The sequence below is a fragment of the Physeter macrocephalus genome, chromosome 18, assembly GCF_002837175.3.
Source record: "Physeter macrocephalus isolate SW-GA chromosome 18, ASM283717v5, whole genome shotgun sequence".
NCBI classification, from domain to species: domain Eukaryota; kingdom Metazoa; phylum Chordata; class Mammalia; order Artiodactyla; family Physeteridae; genus Physeter; species Physeter macrocephalus.
Window position 1 is genome coordinate 57,844,673 of NC_041231.1, and position 14,405 is coordinate 57,859,077.

At 44.2% G+C, this 14,405-nt stretch overlaps 1 protein-coding gene across 3 annotated transcripts in view; it reads right to left on the minus strand.

The window, feature by feature from the left end:
- The window catches only part of TGFBR2 (transforming growth factor beta receptor 2), a 101,020-nt gene that overhangs the window by 56,261 nt on the left and 30,354 nt on the right, over positions 1 to 14,405 (minus strand). For all 3 annotated transcript variants that reach the window (XM_024116499.3, XM_028478436.2, XM_028478435.2), the window contains exons 2-3: positions 9,359 to 9,527; positions 5,394 to 5,584 (exon numbers count right to left, since the gene is read on the minus strand). In XM_024116499.3, the coding sequence (XP_023972267.1) occupies positions 5,394 to 5,584; positions 9,359 to 9,527 (360 nt within the window). The remainder of the gene's footprint in view (positions 1 to 5,393; positions 5,585 to 9,358; positions 9,528 to 14,405) is intronic.

Below are 14,405 nucleotides of genomic sequence, written 5' to 3' on the forward strand. Positions count from 1 at the left end.
CGCAATGGGAGAGGGCACAACAGTGAGAGGCCCGCGTACCGCAAAAAAAAAAAAAAAAAAGAGAAGGAAGGGGGAAAAACCCTCACAGAAGTTTTATTTTATACACAGCCCATTATGAATCCTAGCTATGCCACCCACTAGTCATGGGATCCTGGACAAGGTGTTACAGTTCTCTGAGCTTGGTTTTCTCATCCATAAGATGGGGATACTAGCAGTGCCTACCTCATGGGGTGGCTATGAGATTAAATGAGGCCAGGCCATCAAAGGGGCTTAGCAACAAACACAGCAACTACATTCCCTCTGAATGTCAGCTATCATTCATAGTAGAACTGAAAATAAAGATCTACATTTAAAGAGTAAATCTTGTGGCTCAACTTTTTTTCCCTCACATATTTAAGAAAAATGTAAGATGTAAGTAATCATTATCCATTGTTTGTAGATCAGAAATCAACAAGAACAGAGTGCTGTCCTAATAAAAATACCACAAAGAACACTCCAGAGAGCTTTTGTGTTCACCATCTTATTTGACTTGGAGTAGAAAAATAAAAATTGCTTCAAGAGTTTTCCCACCTTATAAACCTGATCAAGGAGGTGAAAGACTTATATGCTGAGAACTATAAAACATTAATAAAGGAAACTGAAGATGATTCAAAGAAATGGAAAGATAACCCATGCTCGTGGATTGGAAAAAGTAATATTGTTAAAATGGCAATACTACACAAAGCAATCTACAGATTTAATGTAATCCCTATCAAATTACCCATGACATTTTTCACAGAACTAAAACAAATAATCCTAAAGTCCATATGGAACCATAAAAGACCCAGAATTGCCAAAGCAATCCTGAAGAAAAAGAACAAAGCAGGAGGCATAACCCTCCCAGACTTCAGACAATGCTACAAAGCTACAGTAATCAAAACAGCATGGTACTGGCACAAAAAGAGACATACAGATCAATGGAACAGAATAGAAAGCCTAGAAAAAAAACCCCACACACCTACAGTCAATTAATCTTTGACAAAGAAGGCCAGAATATAAAACTGGAAAAAGTCTCTTCAGCAAGTAGTGCTGAGAATGTTAGACAGTTGCATGTAAATCAATGAAGTTAGAACACACACTCTCACCATACACAAAAATAAAATCAAAATGGTTTAAAGACTGAAACATAAGACATGACACCATAAAAATCCTAGAAGAGATCACAGGCAAAAAATTCTTTGACATAAATTGTACCAATGTTTTCTTAGGTCAGTCTCCCAAGGCAATAGAAATAAAAACAAAAATAAACAAATGGGACCTAATCAAACTTACAAGCTTTTGCACAGCAAAGGAAACCATAAACAAAATGAAAAGACAACCTACAGAATGGGAGAAAATATTTGCAAATGATGTGACTGACAAGGGCTTAATTTCCAAAATATACAAACAGCTCATACAACTCAACAACAACAAAAAACAACCCAACTGAAAAATGGGCAGAAGACCTAAATAGACATTTCTCCAAAGAAGACATACAGATGGCCAACAGGCACACGAAAAGATGATCAACATTGCTACTTATTAGAGAACTGCAAATCAAAACTACAATGAGGTACTACCTCACACCAGTCAGAATGCCCATCATTAAAAAGTCTACAAATAACAAATGCTGAAGAGAGTGTGGAGAAAAGGAAACCCTCCTACACTGTTGGTGGGAATGTAAATTGGTGCAGTTTAGAAAACAGTATGGAGCTTCCTCAGAAAACTAAAAATAGAATTACCATGTGATATAGCAATCCCACTTCTGGGCATATATCCAGATAAAATTATAATTCAAAAAAGATACATGCACCCTTATGTTCACAGCAGCACTATTCACAATAGCCAAGACATGGAAACAACCTAAATGTCCATCAACAGATACAATGGAATATTACTCAGCCAGAAAAAAGAACGAAATAATGCCATTTGCAGCAACATGGATTCAACCAGAGATTATCATACTAAATGAAGTAAGTCAGAAAAAGACAAATACCATATGATATCACTTATATGTGGAATCTAAAATATGACACAAATGAACCTATCTATGAAACAGAAACAATCACAGACATAGAGAACAGACTGGTGGTTGCCAAGAGGGAGGGAGTTGGGGAAGGGATCGACTGGGAGGTTGGAATTAGCAGATGTAAGCTTTTATATATAGAATGCATAAACAACAAGGTCCTACTATATAGCACAGAGAACTATATTCAATATCCTATGAGACCCAGCAATCCCACTACTGGGCATATACCCAGAGAAAACTATAACTCAAAAAGACATATGCACTCCAATGTTCATTGCAGCACTATTTACAATAGCCAGGTCATAGAAGCAACCTAAATGCCCATCAACAGATGAATGGATAAAGAAGATGTGGTAGATATATACAATGGAATATTAGCCATGAAAAGGAATGAAACTGGGTCACTTGTAGAGATGTGGATGGACCTAGGGACTGTCATACAGAGTGAAGTAAGTCAGAAAGAGAAAAACAAATATCGTATATTAACACATATATGTGGAATCTATAAAAATGGTACAGATGAACCTGTTTGCAAGGCAGAAATAGAGACACAGAAGTAGAGAACAAACATATGGACACCAAGGGGGGAAAGTGGAGGTGGGATGAATTGGGAGATTGGGATTGACATATATATACTAACTAATATGTATAAAATAGATAACTAATAAGAACCTGCTGTATAGCACGGGAACTCCACTTTGCTGTACAGTAGAAACTAACACAACATTGTAAAAGAACTATATCCCAATTTTTTAAAAATCCCATGATAAACCACAATGGAAAAGAATATATTAAAAAAATATATATATATATATATACACACACACACACACACATATGTACATAACTGAGTCACTCTGCTGTACATCAGTAATTAACACAACATTGTAAGTCAATTATACTTCAATTAAAAAAAAAGTTTTCATTCCTTAATATAAAGAAGAGATGGTGGCAATAAGAGAAATGGACCCCAAAGTGTTCTTCCTAATACCTGATGTTGTAGGGGAGGAAAATATCTCCCTACAACAAATAGAAGAGAGAAGGTTATTTTTAAGCATACTCCCTGGAGCATTTTAGAAGACTCTGAAATCACTCAAATGCTGGATTTCCTGAGTTGTACAATGAGAAACCACCTTTATGCTGATTATCTCACCTCATAAAGAAACAAACAGTCTGATAATGAATAAGAGGGAAAACATGAATGTGGGCCCATGATTATCACATGAGTTGAAAATACACTGGAAACTGAAGTCATAAATACCTTAAGAGCTTATAGTAATATACATATATATAAAATATATCCAACTTGCAAGCCATTTATCAACTTTTGTGCCCTTTGAATGAAATAAATTCTTCCACTGTGGATAAGCCAGTATGCAAAAGGAGAGAAAAGTTTCATAGATGGTAATAAATATGTCTGGATATTCCACTAATAGGGATTAATTCCTTTGGCTTAGCCTGGACCTTGTTTTTAAAGGTGAAGTACTTGGGGAAGGTTAACATGGTAAACCAGGATATCAAGGTTACCATGTTTTAGTGTGATTTAATCTAGTTACAGTGTCCCTCCTAACTCAAATTACATAAGGAAAATGAGAGACATGGAGTGCTTGTAGGACGGAAAAACAGGAGAGGGGAGTGATTTTGGAAAGTGTTGCGCTGACAAGACGTACATGCCTGCCTTTGTACACTGAGAACTTGGCACAGGTGGGGAGTGGAACAGGAAGGGAGGGAAACTGGCTGAAGGACACACGGAGAGCAAGAGGGGGGTCTGCAATGCCCATGAGCACCATACACAAAGCATGAGACTCCTCACTTTCCATAGTTGGGACACACACAGTAGCAGGGATAGTGTGTCGACCCAGCACTTGTGTTCCAAAAGGATTTTTTATTGAATTGGACCTATTTGGGGCTAAAATAACCTTTCCCCATGCTGAATTTATATTCCTAAAACCAAGAGAATATTATTTGCATCATCAGCCTGGAAAAATTAAAAGGCTTATAATCTCCAGTGCTGGAGAAAGTAGATGGAAATTCATATGCTTATATATATTCTGGGGGAGGAGAACAATTTAATAGTGGCTATCCAAATTTAAAATGTGCATACCTCTGATCCAGAAATTTCATTTCTAGAAATCTATCTTGCAGAAATACTAGCACAAACGTATAAGATGTTTTTACAAAGACAGTCAAGGTAGCATTAAGTGGAAAACTGGAGACACCTAAAATAAGCTACCAACTTATTTGGGAACAAGTTAAGAATGGTTAAGTCACTCATAGAAGATATGCCATATTATGCAATTCTGGACAACAATTCAAAGGTGTACAATATATCTACATATACTGTCTTGTTTAGAAGAGAAGTAAAAGTGGGTGGGTGAAAAGAAATATTGCCTGGTAATATTTATAGTATGATCAACTATTTGCATGGAAGGATGGATGAGTGGGTGCAGTGAATGGTTGGACAGATGGACAAATAGATGGACAGAGAGATGTAAGATGGATGGTGGATGGATGGACAGATGGACAGGTGTTTGGATGGATGGACAGATGGACAGATACATGGATTGATGAACAGAGAGATGGACAGATGGACAGAAAGATGAATGGATGCATAGACAGATGGAGAGATGGAAAAGTGGGTGGATGGATGGATGGGCAAATGGAAGACGGGAGGGAAGGTAGGAGGGAGAGAGGGGAGGGAGTAGGGAGAGAGGGGAGGGAAGGAGGGATAATATTGGGTTGGCCAAAAAGTTCATTTGGCTTTTTCTGCAAGATGTTACAGAACCTGAACGAACTTTTTGGCCAATACAAGATGCATGATGGATAGAGACAAGTGCACATCGAACAGGCTATCATTACTGAGGTTAATGTACTTTCCGCTTTAGACAAATCCCAGGAGTATGTCCACACAACAACTTGAGTTAAAGCCAAGTCTCCCTCCTGAATCATACAGCCTCCTCCCAACTCTGGACCAGTTGTTCTCAAACTTGAGCTGCCTCAGAATCACCCTGGGCCCACATCCAGAGTTTCTGGTTCCACAGTCAGGGGTGGTACCCCGGAATCTGCATATTCCTAACAAGTTCTCAGGTGATGCCACTGCTGCTGTTCCAGGCACTGCGCTTTGAGAACCACTGCTCTGGGTGACACAAACTATTTCTCGGTGACAAATCATAACATGGGCCCCGGAAGCCAGATCTGATACAGACCAGAGCCAACCCTGCTACCCCTTAAGCCCCTCTTTCCAGCAGGTGAAGGTGGCCTGATCCCCAGTGTGAGCCCACCCTCCAGCACCAGCCAGGAAGGGATGTGCCCTGAGCCTGCAGACCATCCCGAGAGGAACACTCACCTTCAGAGAAGATGATGTGGTCGTTGCACTCTTCGGAGCTGCAGGAACACATGAAGAAAGTCTCTCCAGACCCCTTTTTTTCCTTCATAACACACTCTGGAGAAGCAGCGTCGTCAAGGACAAATCCATGGTAGGCGATCTTGGGGTCATGGCAGACCGTCTCCAGCGTGATGTTCTCATCATTCTTTCTCCTGGGGTACAGAGAAGGAGGGGGTGAGTGTGACCCCACAGGGAAGCAGTCTGGGCTGTATCTCCATCAGGACGTTGTTCCTAACAGCAGCGCTGCCTCCTGCTCTCTGTCACTTACAGGTTGTCCCGTCATGTCCTGTGCTTTTCCACGCACTTCAGTTTTTCCTTTGCTTATCTCAGAACCCACTTAGGATCATAACATGAGGGCTTTCTTAGAGACAAACCTGTCAGAGAACTTTACACGTTATGCCTTAATTAAATCATTAAAGGGAGGGCGTGGGGAAACAGGAGATCGCTAGGTCCTCGGGGTGACTCCAAACCTTCCATCCTGACCGCACTGTGAGGCTAGCGTTGCATCTCTAGTTTGTTGGACAGAATCTAGCTAAATATTACTCAGTCATAAAAAGAACAAAATTTTGCCATTTGCATCAACATGGATGGACTTGGGGGGCATTACGCTATGTTAAATAAGTCAGAGAAAGACAAATACTATACAATATCACTTATATGTGGGATCTAAAAAATACAACTAGTGAATGTAACGAAACAGAAGCAGACTCACAGATACAGAGAATAAACTAGTGGTTACCAGTGGGGAGGTGGGGAGAGTGGGAGGTACCAACTATTGGGTATAAGACAGGCTCAAGGATGGGAATATAGCCAATATTTTTTAATAACTACAAATGGAGCATAATCTTTAAAGATTGTATAAAAAATTAAAAAGTAATAAATTTTGAAAAAAAAAAAACCAAAACCCCTACCTATCCTTAACCCCCAAGCTATTGGAAGGTCTTGGCAAAAACAGTGGCCATGAAACAAAAGGACCTCCCTCCCTGCCCCCACAGTTGTGTGCCCGCCTGTGTAGGTGGGGGTTTGTGTTTGGTTTTGGTAACAAAATGAAGCCGTGCTGAGTCCTCCGGGATCCCAGGGAAAAGCACGGTATCCCTGCCTTGTGAAGCCTCCAGAGGCCCCGGGATGGGACAAGGAAGAAACTGTGAGCCATGAAGGAAAGCTGCTCTGCAGCCCTGGGGCAGCTCTTTCAGAGCCCCCTGCCTTCCACCCACCGCTGCCTATAGAACTAGAATCAGAGGGAGGAAACTCAACCACAGTGCTTGAGGCTCCATAAGGTCCTCAACTGCTTCCTCCACTCAGTGCTGTAACAGTGTCTCCTGGACAGGCAGGGCCCACTGTGCAAAACATCTGTGGATACACTGGAGCACAGAAAGGGAAGATACAGTGAAATAAATACAGACTTCTTTGTCCTGCTACTGAAGAGGTTGTCAATATCTGCGACAAAAGAACCACAGTTACGAAATTAATTTTGGTTCTAAAATATTTCTATCCTTGAAAAGGACTTAAGCATTTCACACGGTAAGAGTGCACAACTGGCATTAGTTCAATAAATGAATGAATCAGCGAGTGAATGAAAAGAACACTAAAACTGATCATGGGAGAGTACCACCACAGAGAGCAGAGTCTTATTCCCCCACTGGGCTATTCCTAAGATAGCCTAGTGTCCGAGTGTGCGTGCCCTGGACACAGACTCTGAGGCTGTGAGATCTCTGGATCTCTGTGCAGGAGCTCTAGGGAGATTCCCCTGCAGGGACCAAAGGGAGCAAGGCTGCACAGAGTGGGGAGGGGGGGTGGCGATGAGGCTTCTGCTGACCTCTGGGCAGCTGGGGGCTGGGATGGCCCATCAGAGCTGTCCCAAGCTGAGGCAAAGCGGTCAGGCGTTTGGGCCCCTGCACCAACCAGTCCTGGGATGCTGGCTGCTGGTACAGAGAGGCTGAACCTGCCGGACTCCAATGAAGCAGCTCGGCGAGCAGAGGGGAGGAGCACCCCTGGAGGGCTTGGGGTGATCCCTCAGGCCCAGGGTAAGCGCCTCAGTGCTGCATGGGCGGGGGTGCAGGACAGCATCCCTGGCACCTCCCTCTCTCCACATCCAAATGTGTCGTTGCCCAGAAAGGTAAAAATAACGTTCACTGTATTTAATCTTCAGGGCTGAGACACAGAGGGCACAGAGAGGCTTCCCCACATGCCCGCATCTTCTGAGACAGCAAAGCTTCAATGCCAGGGATGTGTGATTCACACTCCACCCCTTGGACTTGTACTGGGGTAGGGAAACTACCGTTAATGAAAAGAGCCTGTTTGGGTGCAGAAGTATGTTCTCACCTCCAGTGGATATTTAAGTAAAGACAGTCAGCAGAAAACAGAAATGAAGAGGAGCCTGGGGTCACCTGGTCTGGGGTCTGAGGCTTCCTGCCCCAAACCTGACAAGTGGTCCTCCATCCTCTCGAACTTGGTCTGACACTTCCAGAGAAGGAAGCCTGTCCCACTGGCAGGAAACCACGACTGAGAAAATGTTTCAACGGATCCTGAGTACAAGTCTGTCTGTCCCCTTGTAAATGCTGTGGGTCTCCTTCTGTCCTGCAGAGTTCTGCACAACAAGTTTACTATATTTTCCACTTGAGAGCCCTTCAGATCTCTCAACAGAGCCCACGTCCTCTTTACTGGACTAGCCGTGGCTAACTGCCCCCACCAGCCCTCAGATGGCACGCTTCTGAACCTCTAATCACACTCGTGCCTCTCCTCTGCACACCATCTCTGTCAAAATCCCTTTTTCAAAAGCACCACTCAGAGCTGGACACAAGTGCAGCTGGCAGGTATGGCAAGCTGCCGTGACAGATCTTTGCTGTTAACATTCCTTTAGTTCTTAAGAACCTAATTCATGTCCTGGTACGTAGGGAAATGTGCCAGGGTTTCAGATTTATCATCAATGCTGAGTACACACGGTCTGGAGAAATTCTCAAAAGACTCCTTCCAAAAGGAGTGGGCAAGATATCTGGGTTTACATTCTCATTTGCAAATGGCCAGGAGACACAGAGGGTATTTAAAAAAATAGCTGATAAATTGAAACCATCAGAATAAGGCTTCAAAATGTTGTATTTCATTAATGAGTGTGTAGTTTTTTATAAAATAAGGACTCTCTTAATGATCTCTATTTTTTTTTAATCTCTGGCTTATACTCCCAATTCATAACTGTAAGTTAATCAAATGATTCATGAGCACCCACTGTGTGTGTGTGTGTGTGTCTGTGTGTGTGTGTGTGTGTGTGTGTGTGTGTGTGCGCGTGCATGCCTGGCAAGATGGGAGAATGAGGGAGGGAGGGAGGGGAAAAGGGAGGGGGTAGGGAGAGGGGAATGGGGGAGGGAGGGGGAGGGGGAGGGGAGGGAGGGGTGGAGAGAGCGAGGGAGAGAAGGGAATCTGATCCAAGAGGAAGATGTGGTCCTGCTCCCAGAGGAAGACGCAGTATTTGGCCCAGCAGTGGTGTGAGGCACTGGCCAAGGCTTCTGACTAAGGAACAGGTTGTCTCCTGATGCTGAGTCGCTTCCCCCATTTTTGACAAGTGCGTCCCTCTTGCAAGAGCCCACCTTTCATCTCCAAGAAACAGGACTGAGTTTGTGTCGGAAGAACAAAGCTCCTGGCATCACTACGGGGAACCCACGGGGTCTCAATTAAATGACTAGTAAGTGGCAAATCCCTCTCCTTGACACAAGGAATGGTTTCCGGACTTATAAATAGTAAAGGTGCATGTGTGTATTTGAAAATGTATAGAGCATCTCTAGAAATTACACTGAACGACTGAAGAAGAGATGGTCTAAAGGGAAGGGAATGGGACAGATGTCGATGTTTCGGGCATGGAGACACATGACTACATACCACGAATGCACACTGCTTATAAAAGGGGAAAGAAAGGTGTTACAGGGCAACCTTACCAGACAGCCACGCAGACCTCTTGCGGCTTCTCACAGATGGCCGTGATGCTGCAGTTGCTCCAGCAGGACTTCTGGCTGTCACAGGTGGACAATCTCACATCACAGAATTTACACAACTGCGGCAACTTGACAGCACCATTGTCGTCAGTGACCATCACGTCACTGTTAACTGGGAGGGAAAAGAGATGCCTTACGTGATTAACCAACATAATCAGCTGCCAGTGGATTCCTGATACGATGCAATTTCAAATGAACCTGGTGTCAGAAGAATGAATGTGGAGAAAGGCCACATAATGCCTCCATGTCAGATGAGAATTTTGTAATGAAAGCCAGGGCAGGGTGGAGATGGTTGGGATGGAAGAGATTTGGTAACTTCCTTCCTTTGTCAGTGAGCGTCATAAGGCACTCTTTCTACAAAACCCTCCTCATTCAATCCAGAGACAGCTTGCGTCGCCCCACTGCATGGTGCTGGGTGCTGGTGAACGCACCCTTAAGGAAATTATAGTTTAGCTGGCGGATGGACACGAAAACAGACCAGGGCAGGGCAACCGAAAATAAAGAGAGGCATGGAAGACGTGGGAGCCAGACGAGAGTCACCACCTCATGGGCAGAGAGGGGTTCCGAGGAGCAGAGCTGTGACGTGGGGAAAGGGGGTCGGCCAGCTCGGAGGAGACCCTGGGGGTGAGGTGGGACTTTGCCATCGCTTTCCCGACCTACACCCGACAGAGCTATCCGGGCCTTGTTTGCAAGAGCCTGGCTCTGACTGCTTCCTGTTGCCTTGAGCCAACTCAGTTGATAAAGTGTGTCTCCTAGACACACACACACAGGTGAGGCCTGGAGTCCCACAGGTGAGTGCCAGCAAGCTCCATCTCAAGGGTCTGCTGTCGGCAACCTCTCTGACCTCATCCCTCCCACCGCCACCAGCCGCCCTCATATTCTTCACTCACTACCTTTTAAGACACACGGGCCTTTCCTGGAAGAAGCCAAGCTCCTGCCTTCCTCAGGCCTTTCCCTTGCTGTGCCCTTTGCCTGCCTTCTTGTCACCTTCCTGATCTCCGGTTAAATGTCACCTCTTCATCCTAAAGCAGCAGCCTACAAGGAACCAACGTAGGGTTTTGTTTGATCTTCTGCACAATCTCCATCACTCGCTGGCTTCTGTTCCATCCACCAAAATGCAAGCTCCATGAGGCCTTCTCTGCCTTGTTTCCACACTGCTTCCCCAGGGCCAAGAAAAGGGGCTGTCACATAGAAGACATCCAAACAAGCGTACTGAATCAATGGTGATTAGCTAATACACGAAGGAATGAACACAAGAAGTTCACATCTGGCCTTGGCGCCAGGTGAGAAGGGACACTCCCCTTGGGGGAGTGTGATGATACACGCGATATTCACTCACATTCACCAGTAACACACTGAAGACAAACTGTCCTTGGCAACACATATCTGCATGCTGAGAGGCGCTAAAAAGGTATAACATCCCTTCCCTCTTTTTTTCCCTCAATGAGATCCTTTTCCATTGGCAATGGTGCTAACTAAAGGCATGAGTTTGGAGAGTGAGACCAGGCTACTGTCAACAAACGTGAACTCAAAGACACTTCTTTGCTAGACTAGGAAAGATTAAGCACCCAGACAGCAGGGGGCACTAGACCAGACTCCATCAGGAAGCAGGAGGGTGCTTCTCCCAGGGTCACCATTGGAAAGGCCTGAGCAAATCCTCCTTGTCCTCTCCTGTGTTAAGGATGCTCCAGCCTAAGTCCCGATGCACAGCTTCCAAGACCTCCCATGGCCGCTCCCTGCCCGTGAATTCTAGTTTCTGTCACTGACACTTTGCCACGCAGACGTCTTTGTCGCTTGGGCATAGCACCTGTTTCCTGGGTCTCTAAAAATATAAACCTATATAAATTTAAGATTTGCTCTCTTGTGGTACATTAAATATAGAAGCAAAAAAATAAACCCATTCATCCCTCTCAGGCCTCAAGTTCATTTCAGGAAGTGTATTTTTAGGTAACAAACTATTTTGAAATTCTCAATGTCTCCCAAACCAAGAGCTCTAACTAAGCTTAGCTAAAAATACAGGCCACAATGCTCTCTGAATCTTGTGTTCCATTTGGGACTAAGACAACAATGAATATATATATATTTTCTACAATGGTTAGATTTGGATCCATCTGTGAAACAGCTAATTTAACCCTTCAGGCTTCCCTACAAGACATGGGCAAGGCAAAACAAAACAAAAAAAAACTAGGCCATGTTCTGTTTATTTGATTTTTTTAATAGAGTAGTTTCAGACTAACATCTATTTGCTGGTTAGAAAGTTGCTGTTTTTAAATATAAAATCAAGCCTCCAAGACTTGGAATTCAGCCTTCCAGCATTTTAGTATTTTAGCCTCTATTAGTGGTTATCAACTTTGGGGCCATGTTGGAATTCATCACTTAGGGCGCTTTAAAAACTCATGAAGCAGCCCCACCCCCCAGACATGCTGATTTAATTATTCTGGAGAGTGGCCTGGGCACCAGGTCTTTTAGAAGCTGCTCAGACAATTCTCGATTCTCGCGTGCAACCAAGGCTGAGACCCTGACCCGGAATTAGTTGGAAACGACATAACTGGCACAAAACAAATCAGCACAAAAATACCCTCCCTGCCTCCAACACACAAACACATATATAATGTATGTGACAGTGGTGGGGTAGCCCCTCAATAAAGCTGGAAGATGTTTCCTTGGGAAAAACACACACCTAAAGCCACGTGATTAGCACTGTGACACACTGCTGATGGAAAGGAGTCCTTCCCTGGGCCGGCAGATCCTTCTCTAACAAAAGCTAAGAAGTGTGACAAAAGTGGCAGAGTCAGGAGTGATGGGAGAGAAAAAAACCAGATGTGACTCTGGTGCTGGGAGCTGCAGCGGCAACCACAGATGTGTTGACAAGTATAAGTGCTTTAGATCTGATGCCTGCAAAACACAATCCACAGGGAAGAGACAAAAAAAGGGTCATCAAAAAAAAGAAAGAAGAGAGAAAGAAGAAGAAAGAGGGGCCAGTAGGCTGCAGGGCTCAGGGGGCTGGGAGACAGGCAGATGCACAGCCCTGCTGCCAGATGGAGAGGCCAAAAAAGAGAAATCTCATGGCTGAATTCTGGGGAAAAGGCAAAAGGACAACTTGACTCACACTTGGAGGCACAGGCATGTGGAGGGAGGGGGAGGTATACTACAGAACTTGTCCATATTAAGCACCTACTATGTGCTAGTCAAGGTGCTAAGTTATCACATAGAGCCTCCTGAGTACCCAGCGAGGGGGCCCCATTTTTCCCTTTGTTACAGTAAAAGCTACCACTGCTAAGGTGAGCAGACTTTTTAGCTTGACCAGCTTTTTTTTGAATTGGAAAAGTTCGAAAGCCTTGACACAGGGCATAGTCACTGCCATGCCCCCACCCCCACCAGGAACTCCATACTAGCGGACCCAGGAGGCTCCTGATCTGGATGATTCCACCAACAAATAGCGTCCAGGCTCCGCTTAAGGCCAGTGTTGTCCTTTGTGAACAAGTGCAGTGGTGGGATAGAGAGATAAGTGCAGGAGCATGGCTCCCTTCACCTTTACTGGGGGTCACCTAATCTTGATAAAGGCTTTAAGTCCTCACTTTGGGGCAAGAGGACAGCGAGAAATGCATACAAGCTTTTGCTCATGGTTTCAGAGGCTGGTTCACAGATTCTCTGAAAGCCCATAGCCCCAGGTGAAGAATCTGAGGCCCGCCCTGGAGTCCTCGCAGGTCACTGAGAACATGCTGGATAGTTCAAGGCTAATCAGAGTGGGGGGCAGAGCCAGTGGGGCAGGACGTGGGGGGGATGGTGATTCACTCCACTTACAACTGGCTCTTGTGCACTCCAGTCCACAGAAAAAGCTACTGTTAGCAAACAACATCGTATGCTTAATACATATTTTTGTGAAGCCAAAGGAATGAAGAGTTAGTGCATGCACGTAAGTAGCCAGGTACAAAGATATTTCTCTAAACAACAGCATAACAAACACCACCTAATGAACCCTATAGCCAACCCCAAACAACTTCAAAATTCCTTCCAACGCAGGTTGGAAAATTACTCTCCTAAGTGTCTTCAGTTAAGATGATCTCATATTATGGTGTATTTTCCTGCCTAGAGACGCTCTGTGAGCAACTGACTATCCTCAGTGAATTTTCTACCTATAACAGGCAAATGAGCTGTTCGTAATGTTCTCCAGAATGAGAAGATCACTCACCTGGAAAGCCATCCAGTAAAGGAAGTGAATGAGGACGGCCTCCTCCAGCATATGACAGTATCACATGGCCCATCACATGTCACTTCTCTTCAAACAGACCCGTGAGTAAAAGCAAGACCTTCAGTCAAGATCACACTGCCTTCCTCATTTTAGGGCACATTTTCCCCAAACTCACTACCTAGAGACAGAGGTTCCGAGTCTTGAGAATAAGAACTAAGTAAATGCTTAGCTATGTCCATTTCTGGAATAGTACTACTGTCTTTGAAGGTCATAGATGAGCAGCCTAATAAAGGTTAGATTATCCCAGATAAATATTAGGAATTTTTCATACAAATTGTTACTCCATAACTTTGGAATGGTGTCTACTATTAGCTGAACTATTAGGTAAAGCCTCAAAATTCCACATATAATCCCAAACACTTTGGCAGAAATGCATTCACGTATCTTTGAATTCCTGCATCTATCCACTGTTGTTTTATGGCATGTTTTGGGGGCATTTAGGAATTCATTTATTCCACAAACACCTGTGGATGTCTTGCTTTGTGCTATAAATTTCATGGCAGGATCATTGAAATTGATATAACCAAGTGCAGCATCTCAAAGAATAATCCACGGCAACCGGCAAACAAAACTCACTGTGACTCAGAGCAGTGCTCCTCAGATATTAACAAGCACACAGATCCCTTGGGAATATGTTAAACCCACTGGGGTATGTGTATGGAGTGTACTGGCTCATGCAATGGTGGGGCAGGCAAGTCTGGAATTTCTAGTGCAGGCCGGCAAGCTGGAAACTCAGGC